The 27,896-nt window shown below is 43.8% G+C and overlaps 1 protein-coding gene across 10 annotated transcripts in view; it reads right to left on the reverse strand.

The window, feature by feature from the left end:
* The window catches only part of PPFIA4 (PPFI scaffold protein A4), a 146,379-nt gene that overhangs the window by 62,444 nt on the left and 56,039 nt on the right, over positions 1 to 27,896 (reverse strand). For all 10 annotated transcript variants that reach the window (XM_077335126.1, XM_077335121.1, XM_077335123.1 and 7 more), the window contains 7 exons: positions 10,519 to 10,620; positions 9,202 to 9,366; positions 8,078 to 8,152; positions 5,020 to 5,121; positions 4,503 to 4,724; positions 4,041 to 4,187; positions 1,545 to 1,683 (listed from right to left, as the gene is read on the reverse strand). In XM_077335126.1, coding sequence (XP_077191241.1) covers positions 1,545 to 1,683; positions 4,041 to 4,187; positions 4,503 to 4,724; positions 5,020 to 5,121; positions 8,078 to 8,152; positions 9,202 to 9,366; positions 10,519 to 10,620 — 952 coding nt within the window. The remainder of the gene's footprint in view (positions 1 to 1,544; positions 1,684 to 4,040; positions 4,188 to 4,502; positions 4,725 to 5,019; positions 5,122 to 8,077; positions 8,153 to 9,201; positions 9,367 to 10,518; positions 10,621 to 27,896) is intronic.

The following is a 27,896-nucleotide window of genomic DNA, read 5'->3' on the forward strand; positions in this document are numbered from 1 at the left end:
TTCAGGTACAAAGAATAGACTGAGGACTCTTGCTAAGCTCAAATCTAAAATAGTCTTGCACTGAACAAACATTAAGGGCCATTCCGCACCGGGATCCATGTTGCAAATTGTTTGCGGAACGAAAAATTGCCATTTTAAATAGTGGAATTCGTCATTATGTATACCTGCCTTTGTAGTGGAATCCAGTTGCATTTCTATCGTTTCCCACAGGGTTCCGGTCTCAGCAAAAATCGCTAGCCAGGAAGCGCTATTGCTGAGCTGTGTCCCGCCCCTGGCTGTCAAGCAGCCAATGGGCGGCCGTTATCATGCTCCCAAACAGCCCCTTTCCCTTTAAGGAAGGTTAAAAAAACACACACACACACACCCGTTGCAACGAATATGCATTGATTCGTTGCAACGGAGAGACCCATCCAGCTAGCAGGTGGTGTTTGAGCTGCCGTTTCATCGTTGCCACGCTCCCCCCGAGTGAAAAAAAAATCCCCCCCCCCTCATGGCCACGATTTTCGGCCGAAAACAGTGTGAAAAATAAAGGGAAAATAAACCAGCAAACGGGCCTCTGTGTTGCTTGTGCTTGGTGACTTTAAACAGAGGGACTGCAGCCGGGGAAGCCTCACTGGGTAAACAAAGGCTTGCCGGTGCTTGCCGGTGCTCGCTAGGAGAAAAAAAATGGCGATCGCTTCGCCGGAAGATCAGAGGAGAGAGCCAGGGGGAGGGATTTTGCAGAAACCGCAACAATGGTAACGCACAGAACTTTCCCGCTAATGTTGCAGATTGGTTGCAGGAGTGTAGCGCTTTCCGGAGGGTGAATCCACTTTTTGGGATTTCCCTGAAAGCGCTACAACGAAGCGCTTTTTGCGGATCTGTTTCAGGAGTGTTGCAGATTGTCAACGACGTTGTGTATAACGGCAAAACTGTAGCGATTTCAATTAGTAACCATTGTGCTATTTTGGACGAATGCGGAACGGCCCTAAGAGCCTCTTGTGGTACAGGCTGGTAAGGCAGCCAACATGCTGTTGGAAGCTCTGGCCATGAGGCTGGGAGTTTGATCCCAGCAAGGTTGACTTAGCCTTCCATCCTTCCAAGTTCAGTAAAATGAGTACCCAGCTTGCTGGGGGGTAAAACGGTAATGAGTGGGGAAGGCACTGGCAAACCACCCCGTATTGAGTCTGCCAAGAAAACACTAGAGGGCGTCACCCCAAGGGTCAGACATGACTCGGTGCTTGCACAGGGGATACCTTTACCTTTACTTAAACAAAGGTTGAAGAAGGGTGGTGCGTCTCTGAATCTTGCTCTACTGCTTCTTTATGATCCTTGGTAAGCCTAGTAGTACCTACACAGAGGAGCTTACAAGCACTTCTCCCATTCTCTAAAATTCTTAAACATGCTGACAACAGCATAACCAAGTTAAATGGTCCTCAATCTTTTATTTCAAATTTATCCCACTGAAAACAACTTTGATGAAGTCTCCATTTCCCCCAATTTCCTCCTCATCTCCATGTAATTCTGTTTCCCATACCTTTTGCTGGCAGCTCCCGATTGTGCACTTGCCTTAGTGAGTGCTGCTATCCTTTGAGCCAGCTCAGCCTCCACCTCTGGAAGTGTCTCTGCTTTCCGTATAGTCTGCTGCAGCTTCTGTTCTGCCAATTCTAGAAGCTCCTGAAGATGTCGTGCCTTCTCTTCACACTGCAGTAAGTAATAAGCAAAGGAATGTAGAAATATTAAAAAATATCACAGTACTACAGCTAGACACTCCACTACAATGCTTCCTTGAAGGAAGAGTTCTTGCTTCTGTGGTTGCACATGTCAGACTCTGTGAACCAAACAAAATGTTAGTCTGCCATAGCAAATTCCCAGAACTGCTTTACAGTACTTAATTTTGTCCAGCTCTTAGTATTAACTAATAGACTACAGTAGGCTGGTCCAATACTATGAAGAGAAAGACTTGTCTAGCTTCCCATTTTGTGGGGGGAACTCACATTTTGGATGAGAAAGATGGCCAAGCAGAATATTCTGCTGAGGAGGAAAATGGGCATTAAAAGATAGGTTTCATGGAGAACGACTAAAGATGGCGCTGTGCTAGCCTGGTTTGTGCCGAGCTCTTGAGCCATGCTGAGGGTTAGGAGCAAATGCACCTGGCAGACCTGAGCAGATACGCAAATCTTGCTCGCCGGTCGCTCCAGGAACCGGGAACGGCATCCTGAGGGTCCTACAGATCAGTGGAGACTGAGTTCTCCGGATCGCCGCGTCATGTGCTCAAGGTCATGATGGCGCCCTTGTCGTAAATAACTTTCTAAGCTTGAAACGACCAGCTGACCCTGCATTCTTCCCAGATCATCTTTTACCAGACTGACAGGTGCCGGAGTCTGCAAAAGTAAAGACCGTGAGTTTTCTGGCTTTTCTTTTTCTTCCCCACAAGCTCTCCTCCCCCCCCCCCAACCAATTTACAAGGGAATCCTTTCGTTGAACGGGACAAGTCAGCTAAATACACTCGTTAATCAAACAAAGAGGGAGCTTAAAGAAAAGAGAGACTTTAAAGATTTGTTGGAGAGAGTTCAGTGGGGGACTCTGACTTGATACGGAGATCAACAAACTGATAATTTTGGATCGCCTGAGCTCCCGCGAGACCTCACGAGACTTTCTGTTTATAATCTGTGACTGCCTAGAACTATGGAAAAATTAACTAAGGCACAGCTTCTCCATTTGTTATGCGAAGGGAACTCAGAGATACTGAAAGCAGTCAACAAGGTGGAAAAGGAAATCCAAAAGACTAAGAAAGAGCTCTTAGACAGAACCAATGGGGAAGTTAATCAACAGGAGGGGGGAGAGCTAGGGACGTAAAAATCAAAAGCACCTTGGAAGAACTTGGGAAAACAGATTTAAGGAAGGAAAGCACCGAAAACTTGGAAGTCTATTTAGAGCAGGAAGTGATTTGGATCAACAAACTAAACAGAGTCTATTCAAAGGCAACAACACGCAGGAAGCAATCAGGAGATATCTTTGTGCGACCAGAGGAAGAGATCCGGATTGACAAAGTATACAGAGCCTACTTAAAGGCGACTGTAAACAAGAATCAAGTAAGAGACTTTTTTGGCCCTGACAGAAAGGCAACCAGAAATACTCTATGCAGGAACCATCAGGCGACACTGCTGAGTGTGGTGGATCAAGAAATACAAATACTTCAAGACCCGCAAGCAGATACATCATGGAAAAGAACACAATTTCACTTTCTGCGACCACCTGAAGAATGTGATGAATAGTGGAGCATTCTCTTGGCTTCCTGTGGGAAAGACAACAGCAGTAACTCTTAGGTCAGGGCCAATATATGAAGGGCCAATATATACTACCTAAGACAATAATAGAATATATTCTTATAATAGATTATACTCTCATATGTATCAACAATTACTCTGTTAAGAAAGATGGTAATAACGTCTAGATCAGGATTAATATGTGATGGGAATTGAATATGTATGTTAATATGTATGCTAAAAGAGGATGGCAAACTATACTTTCATATCTATCAACAAGACAGCAGCAGTAACTCTCAGGTCAGGGCCAATATATGGACTGACTTTATATCACATAAAATAATAATAGAATATATTCTTATAACAGATTATACTCTCATATGTATTAACAATTATTTCCCTAAGAAAGATGATAATAACTTCTAGCATTTACTTGGTCTTTCTTGGGAAAGGCAGCAGTAACCTTTAGGTTAGGACCGATGTATGATGGGAACTGACTATATATTATTTGGGGAAATAATAGATTGTACCCTTATAAGCATTAACTACTTGGCCATTTTTTTTCTTCTTTCTTTTTTCTCTCTTCTTTAAGATAATAACAGACTATATCTTTATATGTATCAATAATTATTTGCTTGACCGGTCGTTTCTTTTTCTCTTTCTTTTTGTAAGCGCTTATATATAACAAAAATTAAAATATTATTAAAAAAAAAAAGATAGGTTTCATCACCCGTGGATTTTCAGCCTAACTGCCACTAGTATTTTAAGTACAATGGCACCAAAGCCAATTACCTGACGATGAAGAGAGTCTTTATTAGCAAGCTCATTCTCTAGTTTGTCATTGAGATCGTGAATAGATGTAGCTTCTCTCTGAGCCGCCAGATAGCGTTTCTCCAGGGTGGTGATCCTTTCCTCCATATCGTCTTTCTGTGCCAAAGCCTGGAGGTGTAAAGTATGAAAAAAATCACTCAATTTTGTTTATTAAGCAGACATAACTCTCTGCCTGAATTATAACATGTGCAGGAAATCCCTGGTCTACTAGAAGCTAAATCCAGCACTGACTATTTCATAACAAAAGGGTACCTTGATATGATAGAAATTTTGATATGATGATGGATACTCAGCCCACTGCTGCAATTGCTCAGTGCTGCAAACAGAAGCTCAGAGTGCTACTGTGTCTTTGTGACAGCTAGTAGGTTTTTAAATGGATCCAGGATTTATGTGACATAATTTCTGCTGTTTGAGTTCTCTAACCTCTCGTAAGTCCCTCTGGTACTTGGTGCTCATTTCTTCTGATTTGATTAGGTCCCTCCTGGCAGTGCTCAGATCTTCTTCCAGCTCAGCAACAGTGGCAGCTAGAGCAGATAAGCGCTCTTTAGCTTGTGCCAGCTCAAAGTTTTGCTTCTCCAGAAGTTCCTGCAGTTCCACAGATCGACTAGACTCATCGTCTGGGTGTATAGAGCCATTAGGAAGTCTCTGTAAAGGCACAACAACAGAGCTGTCTTCAGTGGGATACACAACACACAGTGCAGCTCACTGGATACTATGAGAGATGGATATTTTACTATAGGAAATGAGGGGTTTGACTTCAATATATACTTTGTATTTAAAAAATACTGGGCACTTACTGAACTTGAATATAAATGCTAAGCTTAAATAGAGCAAGGATAATATGAATCCTATCTGTAGGAAAAGAGATCTCCCAAACTCCTGGAATCCCCTTGGCTGTTTCACAGCTGCAGAATCCTATTCACAGTTCAACAGCACTAACCTTCCAAAGTATCTTCTGACCAGGTTCTTTTCCCTCAGTCCTTTTGTCATCTTCTCCCACAGGGGCTTCTCTCTGAGAGGGACCTTGCTGCAGAACACTTATCTGCAAAATATATCTTCAATATACTTGGGAAAGGATAACGTTTCCATAAGTATGAAAAACAAGAAAAAGAAATTGACAGATGTAGAGAGCTACTCGCCTGGTCTGTCTTCTGCCACTTCAACCAAAGTCTTTAAAGCTTCTAAAACCTCTCTTAAATGGACCCTCACTGCACATTACACCAAAGAAAGTTTATTACAGTCTGGATTTTGAATTATCCAAAGTGTAACAATGAACTTGGAATAGCTGGATATAGAAGTGGGCACTCTAATAGGTTATTAGAGCTCTTTTGTGTAAGAGGTGTTTGGAATGCATGACATAACAGAAAAGATAGTTTTGTTCTTAAAGGATGCAGGGCGGGACACAAGATCTGGACACAAAATGATACGTTTCAAACATTCACCTTACAAAGTAAACAGAGAATATTCAATTTATTTATACCTCAATTTTCTTCCTTTACAGATGGTCTCTCTCATCTAGTCATTGACCAGACCAAATCAATCTCAGCAGCAGCCACACTGTTGCTCCAGTTGAAAGCCTTCAGTCCATAATCTGGGACTACATAAAATGGGTGTTTGACTGGGGGCCTCCTTCTACTTTAAGAAAGGAGCTCCATTTTCACCAGGTTAGCCCCATTGTGACAACTGCAGCATGAAGGGGGATGGGAGAAGGGTGTATAGGCTTGGGCTGATTACAATTGCCAGACACCTCTGAGCTCTGAGTGGACACTTGTGGAGGGTGGCCATTTAAAGCACAGTCATTTATGCAGCCATTATAGCAGGGCTAGCATCTATTCTATCAGAGCTTACAGTAATGACTGAGACGTATATAACATGAAAGCGATTCGGACGTGCAGGTATACAGTTGCCTACTGGAGAAGACTCCATGCAAAGAACTCTGGGAAAAAAGCATCCAGCTTGACTTATGGGGGACTGTACAGATTATCTGGCTAGGTCATGTAAGAATGCAATGAGCAGGTCAAGAAGCCAACAGATATACCTTCTTCCATCATGATACAGTTGGAAGAAAAGAAAGCCATTTATGAGAAGGGATTTAGCTTTTCTGGATTATGCACAATGACATGGCACAGTGTCTAAAATATTTCTCGAGCAGGCTGCAATATCTTTACAATCTGCTTTTGCTCCAGTTGAAAGCAGCAAATGTTTAAAGTGAGATTACCATTCCAAGACATATCTCTTGTCAATAGGTATCTCCTTTCAGGACCATCAAGAAACCCCATGTTGAGAAAACCTGGTGTAAGGAGAGGAGACTACCATTCTAAGACTTTCCCTATATACTCACATATAAGTCTAGTTTATCAGCATCTTTTTTCACACTGAAAAAGTCCTCCTCAGCTTATACGCGGGTATGTACATACCAGCCAGCCAATTGTTGCATTGCCTTTTGCAAATCTGTACTGCAAGCTGATCTTGCTCTGGCAGCTTGTAGGACATTGCTTTCAATGTCAAAAAGAATGGCAATACTGGATGGGAGAGCCTGTGATGATGGAGCATTTCCCACCCTCAGCTTATATGCGAGTCAATAAATTTGCCCAGATTTTGTGGTAAAATTAGGTGCCTCAGCTTATATGCAGGTCCGCTTATATGCTATATACGGTATCTCCATTCAATACAGTAGTACTGCTTGGACACGGAATGGGATTGGTTACAGAATCATGGATCAACATGGATATTTTTACAAAGTGAAGAAAGGGAGACAGCTTCTAGATTACATAAAGCACTCCTGGCAACAACGGCAACCAGCTTTTGAAAAAGCAAGGCTGTCAGGAATCAGGCTGAGCCCAGCCTCTGGAGCCTCTGGTGAAAGCGCATTCGAAATCCAACAGCCGGTTGCAAATTCCAAAAGTAGCTTTATTAGGCAAAGTACACAGTACGCTTAAGCAGGCCAAGATCTTCCTAAGCAAAGATCTTGATAATAACAAAGTACAGGGAGAACAAGAGGGGTAGTTATAGGGTGCACCAGGTAGGGGCGGGGGGCAGAAGACTTTTCGGCGGGAGAGCAGAAAGGTGGCGAAAACAAGTCGGTTCTCAGGCGGCCAGATGGCCAGGGATCTTATCAAGCGGTTGGCACTTCGTTGAGACTTTGGGCTGTCTCCGCAAGGACACTTACAGTAAGATTGATACATTCAGATGGAGTCCTCTCCCGCTGGGAAAGGAAGGGAGTGTAGTTCTCAAAGGACAGGTTTATTGCTTTATGGCCTTGGCCAGATGCGGCCGGGGGAAGCATAGAGGTGTGAGAATATGCAGGGACGGATGGAGTCGGGATGGCATGAATCGGGGTTCATGACAAAGGCTTGATTCAAAAGTACACTATAATCTTTACACAAGTAGACATAGTCAACTTTATCCCATCCATCTTTGGTATATTAATTCCCATAAAAACATTTGCGTTCCTGAACGATGCCTCATCTCTCTTATCTTAATTCAATTTCAAATTCAATTTTATTCACCTAACCATGGTTCCTAGACCCTGATTCTAAGTCAAAGATGACTACATCAGGAGATTTTATCCCCTCTAAATTTGTATCAAATATTACATGTATTAGGACATGTTTCTACACAATACACAGCTATTTCAAGCATAAATTGTTATAACAGAATTCTTATTATTTAGATCCAAATCCTGTCTTTCTTCTGTGAATAAACACAGGATACACAGAATTCCTAAGCACTCACTCATTAAGCGCTGACCAAACCTAGCCTCCCTTGTTTCAACATGATTACTATATCATACACGTTCAGCCTCTACAACCCAGAAGTTACTTCATTAAAACTGTGGACTATATCCAATAATCCATGTGATGACAGCAGTGGATCATACTTCATTCCAAACAATGCTACAATACAAAGCAGGCTACGGGATATAGTCATGCTGTATTTGTATATTCTTTGAAAAGCATCTGTGAAATTCACACTGGAATTTGAAATCCCATATTTACCTGCTGGTGGGCACTTGTCAACTGTTCTTCTAGTGTAGCTACTCGCTCTAGCGCTGCCCGCAAGCGCTCTCTCACCTGAAAACAAGAAGATGAAAGAATATTTCAATCAGTGGCACAGACTTTAGAGACATTCATAACTACATATAGGTCTAAAGTCCTACACATTACAGTGTCAAACATCAAGAAGTTCAGTTCACAGATAATTCAGCCTTGCCTCTCTATCCTTACTGCAAAGGAAAAGGGTGCAAAAGAACCACAAAACTTCAGGAATCTAAATCTCAGCTAATTATGGAAAAACAAACACTAAGCAGTGGTTTTGACTCTAAGAATAACACTTTCCTTGGAGCAAGCCCTACTGAATAGATTTGTGTAGAATTCTTAGTAGATCTGCTTAGAATTGCTCTCCTAATAAGGCAGAATTAGTACAGAACCATTACATGTATTCATTCTTCTTAGGACATTATTGTTTAATAAAATTCAGCCTATTTGCCCCCTAAAAATTATCTTGTAAGTGGGGATAAAGACACATTAGAGTAGACATTTTCAGCAGGAACATCATATTGAAAGTATTAAAAAGTCTCTCTATCCTTGAACCAATCTTACCCTTCAACATGCAGAGCCAGATGTTGAATTTTGTTTTGGTTTTTAAATCCTTTAAAAAAAGTGAATTTCATGTCATCTATAATTTTATCCCTAACTAACATTAGTTACCATGAAAGATTTATAAATCTGGAATTCTAAAATAACCTATGTATCAGGATGGGGGCGGGGGAAGGGGTTGCCTGAAGGGAAGAGGGACAGAAGTATTTTCCCATATGGTAAAAGGCCTGGAGAAGTATGTGTCATTTCACAGATCAGGTAGATGAACAGAACAGGATAGGAAAAGCTGGAATATCAAGCAAGCATGGGGACTATTAAAGCATCAGGTTCCTAAGATATATTTTTAATCCCTTTGCAAAGCTTAAGGCTTCTGCAGGAGATCACTCATAAAGGAAACTGGAAAGTTCTTGAAAGAGCTGCTCAAACATGATGACAAAAGTTCTCAGCTTTGGTTTAATTTTGTGAATAGTTTGCTGAAACAAGGTACATGCCATAAAAAAACCAGCAGTTAACTGAAGCCTCACCTTCTCATCCAAAGCTTTATGGTGTTCAAACAAAGATTTCAGTGCTTTTAGAACTTCAACTTCACTTGAAACACCAGATGGAGACTGAGCCTGCCGCTTCACCACAGTCATCCTCAAAGAACGCTCATGCCTTGAGACCAGGCATTCCAAGTGCTCTAACAGAAGCTGTAAGATGGGATATAATATCAGTTACTCTGTATTCAAAGTCAACACAAAATAGAAAAAAACCTCTCAATGGCTTGTTACTTTCAAGACATCACTAAAGATTATCAGGTTTTATTGCCACACTATTTCCATCCTCAGAGGTGATAAGCAGTATGTACTACTTCCCTAACAGTTAGCGTGCTACAGTTGCCATATACAGGGTGTTTTAAATTCAAAGCCCAATGACCTAGGAACATGAAATTATATATAACCAGGGGTAAAGCCCACTTTAAAAGCAGGCTAGGAGCCGACATTCAACCCCCCCCCCCATCTCTCACCATACAAGGCTGGAGAGAGCCATCACAAGGACAATCATAATCTTCAACTCATGTTCTACTGCACTTTGAGAGCAAGCTACTTAAAAAAGCATTAGTGCAGCAATGTGAAAACAAAGCCTGAGGTCCAAATGTAAGCACCAAATTTTAAAGGTACCTTCAAAACTGCCCAAGAAGGCAACCATTTGCATCTGATGGGGATGTTCTGACCTGGATGGCCCAGGTTAGCCTGATCTCATCAGACAGTGGAAGCCAAGCAGAGTCAGCCCTGGCTATTATCTGAATGGGAGTCTACCAAAGAATTCCTAGATTGTTATGCAATGGCAAATCACCTCTGTTAGTATCTTGCCCTGCAAACCCTATGGGAATTGCCATAAATCGATTGCTACTTGATGACACTACATAAACACAGTGAGGATGCTACAGACAAAGGTTTCTCAGCAAACTTAGAGATCCAAAATACTGTTGTGATGTAGAGGTGAACTGCTTTTACAAGCATGAAAACAAGCTATACTGTAATAAGAATGAAAGACAACAGCAATGTTCTATAGAAATTAAATTGGATTTTACAGAGATTATGCTAAACCCTAAACATTCAATCAAGAATACCAGTCTCCTAGCAAACTATCACTGGGTAGGAAATTCCACAGAAAGCTTTATGATCTGTTAAACCTTATTGAGATGGAAGACTGTGAGTCTTCCATAGATTAATCAGGGAAACCAACTATACTTTAAACAGATCTTGTGCTCCTTGTGACAGAAGTGGGGAGTGTTTCCTCCAGATCAGGCTGCCAACAGGCCAGGAGGATTTAAAAACCAAAAGTTAACCTCAACTCACCCTTGTGTTATTGCGCTCTGCCTTCAACTCTGAGATCTCTTCTTCTCTTTCCAGAAGCTGTTCTCGACATCCATTGAGTTCCCTGGTCAGTGTTGCAAATTCCTGCAAAGTAATCATACTTCTACAGTCAGAAATTCCCTGTCGCAAGGCTTATCTTTGGCTTGCGCACTTACCAGCTTGAGCATCATATTTCCCAACTTTTAGTGTTACAAAAATCAAACAGGCACCACAGGACAAACCTGTAGTTGTAATGTATTCCTGAACAGGATCGAAACACATGTTGATTGACAAAGATGATACAGGTATTATAAAGCAGCACAATTATGAATCAAAATAACAGTGTTAGGTAGATGAAATTCACTCCCTCTTCACCACAAGGGAAAGCAGCACTTTGTGTTCTGGGATTCCTCTATGAGTTTGAGGAAAGACTTCAGAGCATACCATTTTCTAGCTCATTATTTTAAGCCACAACGAATTAGCATTAAAACTAACTGGTCACTTTCGTGGTTTCTTATGCTAAACACAAGGCTCAAGTCAAAGTCCACAGCAATATTGCCATCTCAGCACATATCCAGGAGGCAGTACCGGTTCCACCAGAACTCTTCCCTAGGTGGCAGTTCTTCATCTTCTCCCTTTTGTACCAGTTAAAGTAGTCACAGAAACAGGAAGTAGAGCATTTCATTCCAAACACTTAAGGCAGTTATACGCCAGTAGTCAAGCACATCTCCAACTCATAACAGGCTGAAGCTCACATGCCAGCTGCTATTGCCAACCATGTATCGCAGATTAGATAGATGCTTAGCAACATGGGTGTCTGCTTTTCTAGTAGCAGTTCATATGTACTATAAAAAAGGATGATAGATATTTGCTCATTCATTAAGATCTGCTTTTTTTGGAGTATTCTTCAATTTATTTCAATATCCAAAAATTTACAGTCCTTTAGTCCTTGCGTTATCACTTAAATAGATCTGATAGTTTAATAGAGAGCCTATTATACTGACAGCATTCCTAGTCTAAATTAGTCATCTAATCCCAAGAATATATATATCATATAAACAGATAATTTGGCTAATCTTCACAGATGTGATAAATCATATACACATTCCCAACTCAGTTGCTTGGTGATGCTATAAAAAGTATGAGAATAATCAAAGCTAGCTACTAATCCAGTATCTTTATGACAACAATCACATCCTAAATGATAATGTGGATATCTGATGTACTGTGAGCCTTCTATTAATGACAGCTTGACTGTAGTTTCAGCTTTTATATTCCTCCAATTAGCCTCTCTCTCTCTCTGTGGAATAGAAACTCTAGACATTTTGAGCTAATACTACATTTGAAAGAATAAAAGTAACAACTGTAGCCTTCCCAGACAAAGAGCAATTTCAAAGAGTCTTTCAAAACATTCTAAGCTACTGCTTTGCTTACAAAGATGTTCTTCAGTTGTTGGCTTTTCTCTTTTGTATAGGAAGAGGGAAATGCTTCCATAACAAAAGCTATTGTACTAGAGCTATAGACCTTTTCTCATTGCCTGGCAATGCATAGGTTAATACACCAAAGTGGGGAGAAAGAAAGGGCAAACTGTTGAGGAAACTAAGGAGGCTGAAATGGTGGCAAGAACTTCCTAACCAGCCAGCATCTCTTGTTTCTTCTTCTATAAACCAGAGATCTTATAAAAATAAATGCCAATTGGAAAATTAGTAACAGCTGTAGGGATTAGCACTGAAAGGGCAGGGATGAACCAAGCAGAGTTCAAAGAAAGAAACCCAAAATAGGAGCTGTGCTGAGAGCCTACCCACGTAAAACACTTGATGAAGCATCTTCCGCAGTCAATACTGAACTGGGATTTTATCACTGGCAGAGCATGTGAAATAGCTAAAAGGGAACTGAGTAGGCTTGTCTCTAGGGTTCTGTAGTTTCAGAAAACAAACAAAGGAACAGCATTTACCAAGTCAATTGATATTATATATGTTTGGGAGCCTGGCATACAAATCAAGCTACTGTAATAAGAGAAAAGAATTGTTTTTGTGCATCTCTGTTCCTGTCTGTAACACTACAGCATACCCTATGTGCGTGAATAGGAGCCACACTGCTTTCAGGCAAGTCTGCGGGATCTACTTGCATCTACATAGAATTCAGCAGGCATATTAATATTCTAGCTTCGAATAGAAGAATCTATCAACATCATCATCCATATTTCAAACATATATGAAAATGTTAGCTCCTAATATCCCTTTACTTTAAAGTGATCAAGAAGCAGAATCCGGGGCTGGGCTACATAGACTGAGGTGGCTGAGATACACAGATGGGTTAGGCTTTATTCATAGTGGTTGAAGAGCAAATTAATCCCAGATCAATGGAATCTTGAAACCGCCCGCACCGCCACGGGCGCCGCGGACGAAATAATTTGGTAAGGGCAGAGTAGGAGGAGTTAGGGCGGGCTCAGTCCGTGATGAGAAAGGGTGCCGATTGGCCCCTTCCTCCGGACTGGCAATCGGAGGGCCCAATCCGATTGGGCCCTCCGATTGCTCGCCCGGCGACAAGGGAGCCCCCGGCAGTCGCGCGCAGCGCCTCTCGCCGCATCAGGCCACTGGCCACGGAGCCCCCGGCAGCTGCGCTGCGCGCAGCTGCTGGGGGCTCCCTGGCCTAGCACCCACTGTATTTTTAGTACAGTGGGCTTGATTACTAGTCTTGAATAATTCATTTACTTTAGCCTGTGAAAGCTGGAAGCCTGACACTGATGAAAAGTTCTGATGAGCTCAAAAGCTTGTACAATAAATGGTAGTACATGGATTTTGTTCTTATTTTTGAACCTTGTATGGACCAATATGACTGTTGACAACTTTTTAACAAAGTGATACAGCCTACACTGGATAGATTGTGACTCTCATAGGATTATTGCAATATGGAAATCCCTTCTTCCACACCAGCTCATAATAGTACACATTTAGATATTGCATTATTAAAACATACAGACTAGTGTGATCAAGAAGAGTAGGGCTATACAGTTAAGACACTTGGGACAATACAGATAAAAACCAGCTGAATTCTCAGTTCGAGAGTCACTTGGTCCAATGGCACAGATTTAGCTATTGACCCACTAGTACAATTGTTCTCAACCTTCCTAATGCCGCGACCCTTTAATGGTTCCTCGTTTTGTGGTGACCCCCAACCATAAAATTATGAAAGTGTTCTTTCACAGAAATTAAGATCCATTGTTCATTACTGTATATAAATTGTTTTTTTCCCGGGTTTCTCAATTCAGTTCTGCCTCTTGTCCCACCATGCTGATCTCGCCCTTTTTTTCACCTCTCCAGACAGACAAACGCTCTCTCGATCTACCCGCACGGCTGTTGTGTGGATGGCGCCCTCCCCCCATAGCCAAGCTGCTTGCCCTGCTAAGGCCCCTGTGAAAGGGTCATTCGACCCCAAAGGGATCCTGACCCCCAGGTTGAGAACCACTGCACTAGTGTTTATTTTTCTCTATCTATAGTTGCTACTGACAATGCACTACCCAGCCTTGACAAGTATCCTGCACTAGGAAGAAATCAAAGGCCTTGAATAAATCCTTGTTGGTCTTAAAGGGGCTAGTGGACTCTGATTTTGTTGTGCTACTTTAGACCAACACGGCTACCCAATTGAATCTATCCTTGATTTATGTAGCAGCTGGTATTCATGAAGCTGGGAAAATTTGTGACTATTAGGACTAACACATTTTTGTGACTAATCTGTAGGAATTATGGTAGCAAATCATCAATTACTTATAGCAGGAAACACAAGCACTGGCTATTACTTTCTAAACTTTAAATGGTCTTTAGCAATGTATGCTAAAAAAATTGCTTGTGCTATATAAAATTGCCTGGCAACTTCAATCATCCTTTGAAGCAAGGCAGTTTCTGAAGGCTATATGTAAGAGTAAATTAAAATTAAATTAAAAGTTTGCCTGCATATGGGAGTGTATGCTATTTGAAAATGTTTTGAAATCTACAAGCAATATTGTTTATCTTAACACAGCCCGTGGCGCCATGGGCGCCGCGGACTAAATAAAGCCATAAGGGCTGTGTGGGAGGAGTTAGGGCGGGCTCTGTCCGGGATGAGGAAGGGTGCCGATTGGCCCCTTCCTCTGGACAGACCATCGGCCGGGCCAATCAGCAGGCGCGGCTGCCGGGGGCTCCCTGCACTTTGCGCCTCTCGCCGCGTCAAGCCGCAGCACAAGGGAGCCCCCAGCCTCGAAGACCACATCGCCGCCAAAAAACATGGCCGCCGCCCAGAAGACAATGCCAAGGAGCCGCCCGCCGTCACTACAGCCCTCTCACCGGTAAGCCACCTTTCCTCACCCTACCCTCGCCAGTCCCTCGCTCTGCCCCCTCCTGCTAGCGCCCATTGTATTTGGGATACAATGGGCTTTTTTACTAGTTTCTAAATATTCTCATAATTATCTCTCTCACAAATAAAACCAGCACACAAGTCACGCAAAATAAATGTTGGGAATTAGCCACCATTTGAGCGAAAGCTGTACCCAACTAGGAAAAAGCAAATGTGATCTTGAACCTGCTCAAAACACAATGGAACTGAAATTGTAATAGGGTATACCTGCATTTTGACAAAGGCTGTTACTGCTATCATGGACACCAAGATACATAGCAGCCTTTGATCATGGGAAACAGATTGGTCAGCATTTCATAGCTAGGAAGAATATAGCTGTAAAAGGTGAAAAAACTGAAAAAGTCTGCTATTGAACCTCATATAGGAAAGCTAAAACCATATCCACAGCTTCTATATTGAGGATGTAATGAACAGTAAGGGCAAGAGTCGTGAATTTGACATAAGCTGAGCTGAAAAAAAATATCCAAAAAAAACCTTACCAGTATTTTTGAGGTACTGGCTACTGTTATAGTGGAGTACAAAACCTGGATTCTTTTGGCTTTTATTCAGGAACTAGCTTCAAAGCCCGTTCATAAGAATAGCCTTCAAGATGCCCCCCCCCCCGCTGCGATGAGGCGGCAAGGCTCAACCCTCTTCCCTGCCCCATGAGACCGCAGCTTCCCCGGGGGCCTGGAAGCATACCCGCAGCCTCAGCGAGGCAGCAGGTGTGCTTCCAGGCCAGGGGGGAAGCCATCCTTGGCCCCTTCCCGCTCCACAGCCATGCAGCTTCCCCCCGGACCTCCTCTCCCCTGTGGCCTCTTACCTAGGGCCCTGGAGCGTGGAGACTCATAGACTGTAGCAGCCAGGCACGTCTGTGAGGCAAAGGGCGAGGGCTCAGTAAGGGAGGGAGGGAGCTGTAGGGGCAGGGGCAATCAGGGTACAGGTGGCTGCACCCTGATTGACCCTGGAGAGGCAGGATCGTTTGTCCCCCAAGACTGTTAAACAATTATATAGAGGCACCAAATGGATAAGATACTCAGCTATACTGAAGACCAGTTAGGGCACAGTGGGAGCTGAGAGCTCCATGCCACCTTGGCTAAGGCTGGCTCATCATTCATGTACATCCTGGGGCCAGTTTCTCCTGTAACATGGTTTAGAGCAGGCTGTAGGAGAAGCCAAGTCAGCCCAAGGGTTAGGATGGCTTTTAAAAAATTAATTGGTATTCTCAAGTCTATTGACCACAACCCCGACCCCCCCAAAATTGGGATTTCCAAAAAATCCCAGATATGAAGAATAGTTGGTTCTTACATGCCGCTTTTCTCTTCCTGAAGGAATCTCAAAGTGGCTTACATTTTCCTTCCCTTTCCTCTTCCCACAACAGACACTCTATGAGGTAGGTGGGGCTGAGAGAGCCCTGATATTACTCGGTCAGAACAGTTTTATCAGTGTTAAAGCACTGTGGCAAGCCCAAGGTCACCCAGCTGGTTGCATGTGGAGGAGCGCAGAATCAAACCTGGCTCACCATATTAGAAGTCGGTGCTCCTAACCACTACACCAAGCTGGCTCTGCATACTGGTAATGAGATCCAGGATTTTTGTGGAATTTTGGGGGGTACAATAGACCTGAGAAAAAAATACTTTTTTTTGCACATCCCTAGTAAGGACATTTATTCAATATTTAATGGCTATATTGCATTATTCAATCCTTTTGACATATTTTCAGGTTACTCAAATAATAGACACTAATATTCCTCATGATTCAAAAATAATTCCTTCTCTCAAAGGAACACCAGATGAAATGGAACTCTCAATAATAAGTATTGGTAGCCACTAAAATATTGGTAGCATGGAACTGGCCTAGGAAAATATGTTGCTAGAAACTTCATCTTCTTTTGGAATGGCAGGGGAACCAGATGGCGTGAATTACATTTTACAATATATAAATTTCATTTGTGCAATGTATGATTGGTTCTGTATTACAACAAACATTGAAATTAATAATTATATTTTTATATCTGTATTGCTTGTTTTTATTAAATATTTTTTAAAAACAGAAAGCAAACTATTTATAGCTTTTTGTGAAGTCTGCTGCCAAGCCAATTCTGGTCATTGCTCTGGTTTCTGGAACAAATATTCTGCATCTCACAGAACTGCAGATAACCCCAATGAATTGTATATGACTTAACATGAAAAGATGAGACTTTGACACATTACCTGTTAAACACCTGCAAGGTGAGCTATAGGTGATAGAGTCTGAGTAATATGAGACAGTTACCCAAAGTAGATATTCTCCATTTAATTTTGGAAAATTAGCTTAGAGACAGAGCGAGAGGTGGTAATTGGAAATTCCAACTATATATACAGGGATTTGTCCCTATAGGAACGGTAAAAAATAACAGGCAGGTTTCAACTGGTAGGGTTTTTATTATTAGAAATATAAAAGGAAAACATAATAAAATGTGGATACACACAGCAAACAGAAGCACAAACTAAGAAAGGCAGGGGAAAGGGGAAAGATTTTTAGGGAAGAGTGCTATTTACTGATCCTCATGAAGCTTGTGAAAGTCAAAAAAGGAAGTGGTCAGTATTTTGGGAAGTGAAACATAGAACATCCACATGCAAGTGAGGGTAAGAAGACAATTCAAGAACACACATAAACACTGCTATGGCAGACATATTTATAAGGCAGGTCGACTCACTGCCAGAGGACAATGAGTTGATGAGTCCTACTGGAGATAGACAAAAATGTGGGAGAGGTTTGATGGCTGTACAAGCACCAGACTTAAGCAATGATTAATCAAGAGTAATGGGTGAAGAGGAAATCAGACTTAGCTGCTGAAGGGATTATACTGAGTTAATAGGTCCTAGGTGATCCATTGTTCTAAAGCCTTGCACCACTTCAGGGCAAGGAGGGACTAATAGCCAGCCAGTCACTCTGACTCATCTTGAAACTGATTTCCCAAGCTAATGCCTGGTTGACATCCATATTTGTCCATTTTGTTCCAAACTGTGTCCTGCACTTAAGGTAATGGGGCAATATTAAGACGGATGACAAAGTGTACTTTTAAAAGCTTAGAATTGTAATGTAAACAGATAAAGAACCGTGAAGGGTTAATTCTTCACAGAACCAGAACAGCCTTGAGTGACAGGCTGTTCCAAGAGAACTGATTGGTTAACATCAGCTGAGCAGCATGCAAAGATACTAGGTCTGGTTTTGTTAGTAATTGCCTTGTGAAATCTTAAAGACTCGGGGCCATTCCGCACCCATAAAATAAAATGAAAGGCTTATCTTTTGCAGATGCCATATTTTTGGTGTTTTGTATAACGCCGCCAATATCCAGTGTCCCAGCAGAAAACTGGCAGCCACATCCTCCATTTTAAAGCAAGTTGGGGAATTCCAAAAAGTGGATTCCCCCAACTATCTGGTGCAAGTGAGAGAAGAGCAACCTGCAAGCCATATGCTAGGGAAATGTGCGGAGCAGAAGCAGAGCTAACTCGGCCTCCAGTGCCCGCTCTAGCCTCCCTCTGCCTTCTACCGGAGATTGGGATTTTCTTTTTTCTTTTTTTAACAAATGGCCTGGAGCAACGAATATGCGTTAAATCACCCAGGCAAAGCAAAAAAAAAAAAATAATTGCCCACCTGTTAACACACAAAGCATGCCTCTCTAAAGTCCTCCACCCCTAAAATCGGGAACAAGGTTGCTTCAAGTGTAATGATTCCAAAAGGGGTGGCATTCAAAAAAGCACTATGCATCTATGATTAGATCTATGATTAAATGCATAGGTATCTAAACGGAGAAGTTTTACTTTGAAAAATATTAGCTTGCGTCACGGGCCCTTTTAAAACAGAGAGAAAGGTGATTGGCTGCCTGGCTTGACTGACAGGCAGAGGAGAGTCATGTGTATAACGCATTCCTCTACTCCACCATTTCAAGTCGGCATGCAGAGTGCCCAGAAGCGTGAGAAGGCGGCAGAGGGAAGGGGGAGAGCCAGGAGGTGAGGAATAACTGGAGGTGCATTATTTAATAGCATTACGCCATGGCGCTGGAGTCCCGGGCGGTTCCTTCCCCGGTTGGATGGTAACCTTGAGGACGAGGAGGACTGTGGCGCTGCTGCTTTAAGAACTCAGCCGAAACTGGAGTGGAGAATCGTGTCTCTTGGGCGCCACCCAGTGGTGACTGAGATATTGGCCAGAGTAGGGATTCTGAGTTTTAGTGCTCGCCTCCCTTGCACCATCTGGTGGCAGAAGGCTGAATTTCATCTCAAATCCTTTTTTTTGCTCTTTTCTTGCTGCTGTGGCCTAGGACCTCTCCTGAGGTGATAGGAAGGTGTTAGTGACCATCATTGAGAGAGGAATGATAATTGGGAGCTAGGTTCAGCTAAATTAGGTGGGGACGAGCTGGGGGCAGAGAGAACCCCTGAGATAGGCGGGATCTCACCCCACGGTGCTGCCCACCTCTCCAGCTGTTAGATTAGGGTGGGGGAGGGGGGGAGGGTGGTGACAGAGTTAGTGGGGTCGGGAGGGTTAGGGAGGGTTAGTGCAGCTGGGGAGTAGGCGGGACTTAGCATAGGAGTTAGGATTGACGTTCTCTCTCTCGAGGGGGGCACATGGAGAGGGAGGGTCGCCTGGGAGAACTGGCAGATGCTGGGGCCAGGATCCAAACGATCATGGGCCATGGGCGCTATGGCTGGGGGAGGAGGTTGGACAAGAGAAGGGGTGGGAGCACTGGTGTCCCGCATAGGATCTGGCGGTGGAGACACAGCCGGCGCCCTGGGTGTGCTCGATCCCCTTCTAACCTCCATCCCATCCCAGGGCTGTGAGGGTGGAGGCTAGGGAGGGTCCGATCTTGGTCCTGTGCAATGCAAGGTCGATTAAGAACAAGACCTCCACTCTGCAGCACTTCTTTGCAGTCGGGGGCGGACCTTGCTTGCGTGACTGAGACCTGGGTGAGGGAGGGGGAGTCGGTGGCTTTGAAAGAACTGCCCCCCCCCCAGGATTCTCGGTCCTACACCAATCTCGGACCCATAAGAGGGGAGGGGGGTGGCAATTCTGGCCCGGGAGACTCTCGCCTGCAGGGTTCTCCCGGTGCCGGAAATCAGTAGAGTGGAGTGTGTCGGTATTGGGTGGGGCTCGGTCAAGAGCGCGGCCATCTGGCTGGTATACCGTCCGCCCAACGCGCCACCAGATGCCCTGCCCCGCCTGCTGGAGGCGGCGGCTGCCTGGGCGTTGCAGTTCCCTAGGCTCTTAATCCTGGGTGACTTCAACGTCCACGCGGACTCGCCCACTTCAGGACTTGGTGGGGACCTGGTGTCATCCATGGCGACACTAGGGCTCTCGCAATTTGTTGCCGGTCCCACTCATCACGCCGGCCACACGCTTGACTTGATTTTCAGTGCCGGGATAGAGGTGGTTCTGGAGCCAGCTTTGGCCGTGCCATGGTCAGACCACTATGTCCTGTGGGCCCGGCTTGGGATGCCACCTCCTCCCCAGTTGGGCGGCGGGCGCACTTTTGCCCGCCCGCAGAGACTCATGGATCCAATTGGTTTCCGTAATGCTCTGCGGGACCCGATGCCTCCTGGCAACTCACTGGTGGCGTTAGTAGAGGACTGGCAGTCCCATCTGACAGCCGCTATAGATGAGATTGCCCCTAAGCGTCCTCTCTGCCCTCAACTCAAACGGGCCCCCTGGTACACGGGGGTGCTCCGGGAAAAGAAGAGGGAGGTGAGACGACTAGAGCGAGTGTGGCGGAAGACTCGCGACGAAGCTGCAGGAACATCTTATCGCACGCTTATGAGGGCGTATGAGATGGCGGTGAAAGTGGCGAAGCGAGAGTTCTTCGCTACGGAAATCGCGTCCGCAAGCTCTCGCCCGGCCCAATTATTTAGGGTAGTTAGATCCCCCACCGCCCTTCAGGGGCGCCAAAATATTAGTCAATTGGCACTTGGCTGCGAGGCATTAGCAAGCTTTTTTGCAGATAAAGTCTTGTCGCTTCGCCGTGACCTTCCTGTCACAATTAATACAGTAAACGAACTGGAGACCTGTTGGTCATCTTTGGCAGCGAGGTTTGATGGCTTCAGACGGCTCTCTTCTTCCGAAGTGGACAAGTTGCTGGGGTCGGTCAGGGCGACCACCTGCCCCCTTGATCCCTGTCCCTCTTGGCTTCTCAAGGGGAGCGGAGAGGGGATAGGAGGCCAACTCAGGGATATTATCAACCTTTCCCTGAGTTCCGGGGAATTCCCCGAGCGGCTGAAGGAGGCGGTGGTTCGCCCTCTCCTGAAAAAACCAATGCTGGACCCGCAGGACCCTGCCAACTACTGCCCAGTGTTGCACCTAACGTTCCTGGGCAAGGTGGTGGAAAGGGCTGCAGCGGACCAGCTCCTAGCTTTCTTGGATGAAACTTCGGCACTCGATCCATATCAGTCTGGCTTCCGCCCTGGCCACGGGTGGAGACGGTGTTGGTCGCCCTGCTGGATGATCTCTGTCGGCAGCTGGATAGAGGCGGGTCAGCCGTGCTGGTCCTTCTGGATCTGTCGGCTGCTTTCGACATCGTGGACCATGAGATATTGGTCCACCGCCTCGCCGATACGGGGATACGGGGTACAGCCTTGCACTGTATACACTCCTTCCTCCAGAACCGGACCCAGAGGGTTGCAGTGGGGGATGAGCTCTCGCGCCCTTATGGACTCCCTTGTGGGGTCCCACAGGGCGCGGTTCTCTCCCCCACACTATTTAACATCTTCATGCACCCTCTGGCCCAGCTGGTACGGAGTTTTGGGTTGGGCTGCCATCAGTACGCTGATGACACCCAGCTCTATCTCCTCATGGATGGCCACCCAGACTCCCCCCCGGAACCATTCGCCAGATGTTTGGAAGTGGTGACAGAATGGTTTGAGCAGAGTCGCCTGAAACTCAACCCCTCCAAGACGGAGGTCCTGTGGCTCGGAAGTAGGGGGCAGGAACAGGAAGCGCATTTACCCACCCTGCCAGGGGCGCATCTTACCATCGCGTCCCAGGCCAGAAACTTGGGTGTGACCATTGATGCCTCCCTGACTATGGAGGCACAGGTCAGGAAAGTAGCCGGCCAGGCATTTTTCCATCTTCGCCAAGCTCGGCTACTAGCGCCCTACCTGTCCCCCGAACACCTGGCCACTGTGATCCATGCAACGGTCACCTCCAGATTAGATTTCTGTAACTCGCTCTATGTGAGCCTATCCCTGTCTCTGATCCGGAAACTCCAGCTAGTACAAAATGCAGCTGCTAGGGTCCTCACCGGCACACCTTGGAGGGCCCACATCTAGCCTGTGCTGAGGCAGCTGCACTGGTTACCAATTGCTGTCCGGACCCGGTTCAAGGTTCTGGTTTTAACCTTTAAGGCTTTACGCGGGCTGGGACCCACATACCTGAGGGACCGCCTAGTGCCCTATGCCCCCCGCAGGGCTCTGCGAGTGAGAATCTTCTGGTCGTTCCCGGCCCCAGGGAAGCACGCCTAGCCTCGACCAGGGCCAGGGCCTTTTCGGTCCTGGCCCCCACCTGGTGGAATGAGCTCCCAGGTGAGCTGCGGGCCCTGCGTTCTGCAGGGCTTGCAAGACGGAGCTCTTCCGCCAGGTCTATGGTTGAGGCTAGGGCTGCTGGGGTACATCGACTGCTCTCCCCCGGGCTTCTTGAACATCATTGACCTCCTTCTCCTCCACCCCCCCTTTTTTAGGAATGGGGGTAGGAAGGGGATCTTATTATTGTGCCGCCATGTTGTGACATTTTAAAGTCTTTTAATGGGAGTTTTAATGGGGTTTTTAAGACACGAGCCATTTGGGAGTGGCGGGAAATATATTGAAATAATAATAATAATAATAATAATAATAATAATAATAATAATAATAATGATGATGATGATGATGATGATGATGATGCTATTTTTTTAATGTGCAAAAATGCCCTCAGATAAATCTCAAGAAAACTACAGGTGTTATTGGGCACAAGTTAAAGAGTACCAGCCTTCTGGGGACAGCCAAAATTCTTTAGGAGAGAAGAAAACAGACCACTAGGGATGCTTAGTCAGAAAGGTAAATAGAAATTGAGAGAAAATCTTTCCTCTTGGAAGGGGGCTGTTTCTGCCATTTTGGTTTTAAACAGGAAGGATCTCAAACCAGTACACAAGCCAAAATTTGTCACGAACTTGACCTGGTATATCCTCCCCCAATCTCCCCCAAATTTCCCAAATTTTTTCCAGTTCAGTTTAGGCCATTTAAACCTAGCGTGTGAGCAGGGACTTTTGGCTCAGGTTAAGGAACACCCTGAATCAAAACACAATTTTCAGATTCATGCCCATCCCAAGGTCTGACTGCTAGCAATATGAGTTATCAGCCTTGTTTATGCAAGGTTAAACAACAATGCCTTGACTACAGAGATGCACTAGCATCACTTTCATACACTTTGTAAAAAAATATTGCTGTTAATACTAAAAAAAATGTGAGGACTTGAAAGGGTACAGACTTGAAAGGGTACAGAGGAGAGCGACGAAGATGATCTGGGGCCAAGGGACCAAGCCCTATGAAGATAGGTTGAGGGACTTGGGAATGTTCAGCCTGGAGAAAAGGAGGTTGAGAGGGGACATGATAGCCCTCTTTAAGTATTTGAAAGGTTGTCACTTGGAGGAGGGCAGGATGCTGTTTCTGCTGGCTGCAGAGGAGAGGACACGCAGTAATGGGTTTAAACTTCAAGTACAACGATATAGGCTAGATATCAGGAAAAGGTTTTTCACAGTCAGAGTAGTTTAGCAGTGGAATAGGCTGCCTAAGGAGGTGGTGAGCTCCCCCTCACTGGAAGTCTTCAAGCAAAGGTTGGATACACACTTTTCTTGGATGCTTTAGGATGCTTAGGGCTAATCCTGCGTTGAGCAGGGGGTTGGACTAGATGGCCTGTATGGACCCTTCCAACTCTATGATTCTATGATTCTATGATTCTATGACTTGGCTTTGAACATGTAATCAACTTACTGCAAAATGCAGTATTTCCCATGTTGATGTATAGTGTACATACAAACATACAATGAGGTCTACTGAAATCTAATATATTCAAAGGTTTATTCAAGGCGTGCGCTTTCATGAACATGCATGCTTTCTCAGATTGAATAAATCTTTGTTGTTTTAAAGTTGTTATTGGACTCAAATTTTATTATGTATCATAGAGACCACCTACTGCTTGAAGGCATTTGTAAATTCTTTAATCCTTATTTAAATGCTCAGACACACTTGTAGACTCCTTGTTGGGTCCCATTCAGACATAGGACATCATGATCAGCATCAGGTTATGCCTCAAGAAAAACAGAACTCTATATCCTCCCTAGGCAGCATACTTTAGTGTTCTAATTTGAGAACAGCTAAAAGAAAGGCTTTGAGAATTAACCAATAATTCTTAAAAACTTCCATTAGTACAGCCTGCCTCGTAAAACACAAATTAGCAAGATTTCCTCTCAAAATTTCATCTAAAAACAAACTTGGAGCAATTAAGGACCTTTGTCTGCTAATACTGGAACCAAGTTTCTTCATACACAATTCACTGAAATCCTTTAAGCTTATATACTTTCCAGGAGACATTTTAGATTAGACGTTGCCAGATCTTGTTCTCTCAGCTCTTAAACAGCCAATTACACAGTCGTAAGATTTCCAGATTAGATATGGACACCTATAAAAGGATTAGAAAGTGAAACAAGGATACCTAATATTGGCTTAATCAAGAATACGTATAAATCTAGATTATCCAAGAATATATGATGCTCAGTTATTGGATATACATTATGTCTGAAGTTCACAATCGCTAATTTGATTCCTTTGTTCTCACTTCAAGTTAATTTAATGTATGAATTATACATGGAGTTGGAATAGGTTATTTTAAAAGATGTCTTCCTTCACCTTACTCCTAGAAATGATCGAACATGAGATGTTTATGTTGAAAAGTTAGGTGACACAATGTTCCTTCACACCGAAGAAACAAATACAGTGATGAATAAAAAAGTACAGCCATTTCTTTTTCTATAATTATCATAATTTTTCATTTCTTTGTAGTTGACTATTTTGTGAATACAAGGGTCCAATCCTGTTATCTCATTTGAGACACTAATCTAGAATAATTTTTTTCTATCAGCTTTATTTTGAAAATAACAGACTTATTTTGCGCAGAAATTTCTGTAGATTTGCCATCTGAGAACAATTAGCTCAACTTTCATAAATTACTGGGGGGGGGGGGAATATTCAAATGAATTACAACAATTTCATATTTCTAAATAATTTATAATAACTGTCAAGCTGCACTTAAGGTATGGTGCTTACTCACAGGAGTAGAAGGATTATGGCTACATTAATATTAAATAGAAATACCCTTCTAAATATCATCATCATCATCATCATCATCATCTTTTATAGCCTACCCTTCTCAGTTAGCTCAGGGCAGATAACAACAGGCATGTACATGTAATACAGTTAAATGTATAACAATTGATAACAATTAAACATTTCAATGATATTAATTATATTAATTTATATTATTTATTAAACTACCTCTATTAGGTTCCTATAGAGAGGAACTTCATTTCTGCTGGGTAGTTGGTTTGAGGATAGTACATTATCGGGTTTGTGAGGAGGGAGCCCTGTGTTGTCTAAGTGTTAATTTCCTGGCCTCAACCATAGGCCTAGTGGAATTATCATTACTTATAGTATAGTCATTGACAAAACATACCAGAACGGTGGTATGACTATAAGTGCAGTTACTATTTTGTGGAGCTGACCTGAAACAGATCTACCTGTACAGGGAAGCCATACTGCCTGGCTAGCCAGATTTGACAAAATCTGGATATGCCATTGAATGTTATTAGGCCATTTCCAGTTTTCATTTTTTAAAAGCAATACAGAGAGGCATTCCTTCAGTACAAAGGTCCCAAGCCATGTAAGGCCTTGAAGATTAGAACCAACACCTTAAACTTGATCTGGAGCTCAATTGGTAACCAATGCAGGTGCTGGAGAACAAGTCGAATGCAGGTTCTCCAAGGAGTCCCCCATGAGGCCTGGGCAGGTGCATTTTGTACCAACTTTAATTTCTGAGTCCAGGGCTGAAACTGCATGGAGTTTTTATTCCAATTCCAGATTGATAGTCCCTGCTGTCTACGATTTTCATTTTGATTTTGGGTGATTTAAATTTTCCCTCTGCAACAAGCAGGATTGATCCAGAGTGACCCTACCTTCCACCACAATATTCTGGAGTGGGTATAAACCTCACTATTTGAAAAATCATGAGTAAAGGTGCAGCTCTCCGCTTGACCCAAACAAACTAGCTACCTGGGGCCTCCAATACTGTAGAAAAACCCTGATTGGCCAGGGCGTCAGTTCAAAGGCTTCCTCGTTCCCAGGCTGCAAGGTTTCCCTTAAAGGGGAAGCCCTAACTTCTCTCAGCAGAGATTTTCCTCTTGGATTCATTCCCCCTCCTCTGCTGTCATTAATCCCCCCCTGATTTCAAGAAAAGAAATAAAAAGGCTCCTGCTGCGCGTGGCTTCCCCCCCCCCTTCTGAGTTTCCCTAAAGTTTTCTGTTTCAATGGGGAGGGGGGGATAGAGGAAGATCCGAGTTAAAATCAATCTGAATTCAGCAGGATCCACAACGGAATAAACAAGTGCAAAATCAGCCCAGGATAAGGACAGACCAGCATAGAGTAAGTTACAAAAATCTAACCTGAAGATGACCATCATGTGGATCATCATGGCTAGGTGATCTGGGGCCAGATAGGACACTGGTAACTTTGCCTAGCAGAGGTGGAAAAATGCCTGGTAAGCTACCTTTGTGACCTGGGCCTCAACTATTCATGGAGGCACCCAGAATCTCTCCCATGTTCCTGACTTACTGTGCAGCCTGAAGGTGCACCCTGTCAAGACGGGGAAGTCATGTTTCCTCAACTAGTCCCTTCCTACCCAACCACAAGATCTCTGCACACTGAGAAGACTGCATGTTATGCATTCTCCCAATATGAAAAATAACTACTGAAATGACTGACAACAGATTTTGTGAGGACTTTTATACAAAAGTTAAAAAACATTACAAGTTTAACAAACAACCTCCTCCTACACAGGAATTTCCATTGCACAACAGTTGCAGAGCCTAAGTTTTTTGGAGCAACAAATCTAGACACCATAGAATACAATGCTTTGCTTTGTCCTTATCTCTTCCAGAGATGTTCTGCTGTTGTCTAAGGCAACAGCCTGAGCACATTCTGGCACAAGCAATGTATCAGGTAAAGATAGGCTAATCTTTTTTGTTGCAGTTACAGCCAGTTTGGTGTAGTGGTTAGGAGTGAGGACTTCTAATCTGGCGAGCCAGGTTTGATTCTGCGCTCCCCCACATGCAGCCAGCTGGGTGACATTGGGCTCACCACAGCACTGATAAAGCTGTTCTGACTGAGCAGTAATATCAGGGCTCTCTCAGCCTCACCTACCTCACAGGGTGTCTGTTGTGGGGAGAGAAAAGGAAAGGTGAATGGGTGAATGTAAGCCACTTTGTGACTCCTTCGGGTAGAGAAAAGCGGCATATAAGAATCAACTCTTCTTCTTCAATAGATGCAAAGCAACTAGCATATAACACAAGAATTAATGTGCTTCACTTGTATAATTAGCCATTTCCAAAACAGAAAAATTAGGTTATCTGCATTTGGGAAACCTGAGTAGCCATCCTACATACCCTTGTATGTATAGCTTGTATACATACAAGAACTATAAATCCAAGCAGCAAACATATGCACCACTGTAATCCTTCCCTCAGTTTCTCGGTGACTTTTAATGAGGGCAGTCTTTGGAATTTGTTAATGTGGCCCACTCCTACTGTAAGACCTGCATAGATCAGCTACCATGCAGTCCCATGACAACTACTCACAGTGGCAGGAAGCCACCAAATCTAATTAAGAACAACTATGTGAATGGTATCTTGCCTAAAAAGATAATAAAGTATAGAATCCATATTACTTATCAAAACTCAG

This window comes from Paroedura picta, chromosome 4 (assembly GCF_049243985.1).
Source record: "Paroedura picta isolate Pp20150507F chromosome 4, Ppicta_v3.0, whole genome shotgun sequence".
NCBI lineage: Eukaryota > Metazoa > Chordata > Lepidosauria > Squamata > Gekkonidae > Paroedura > Paroedura picta.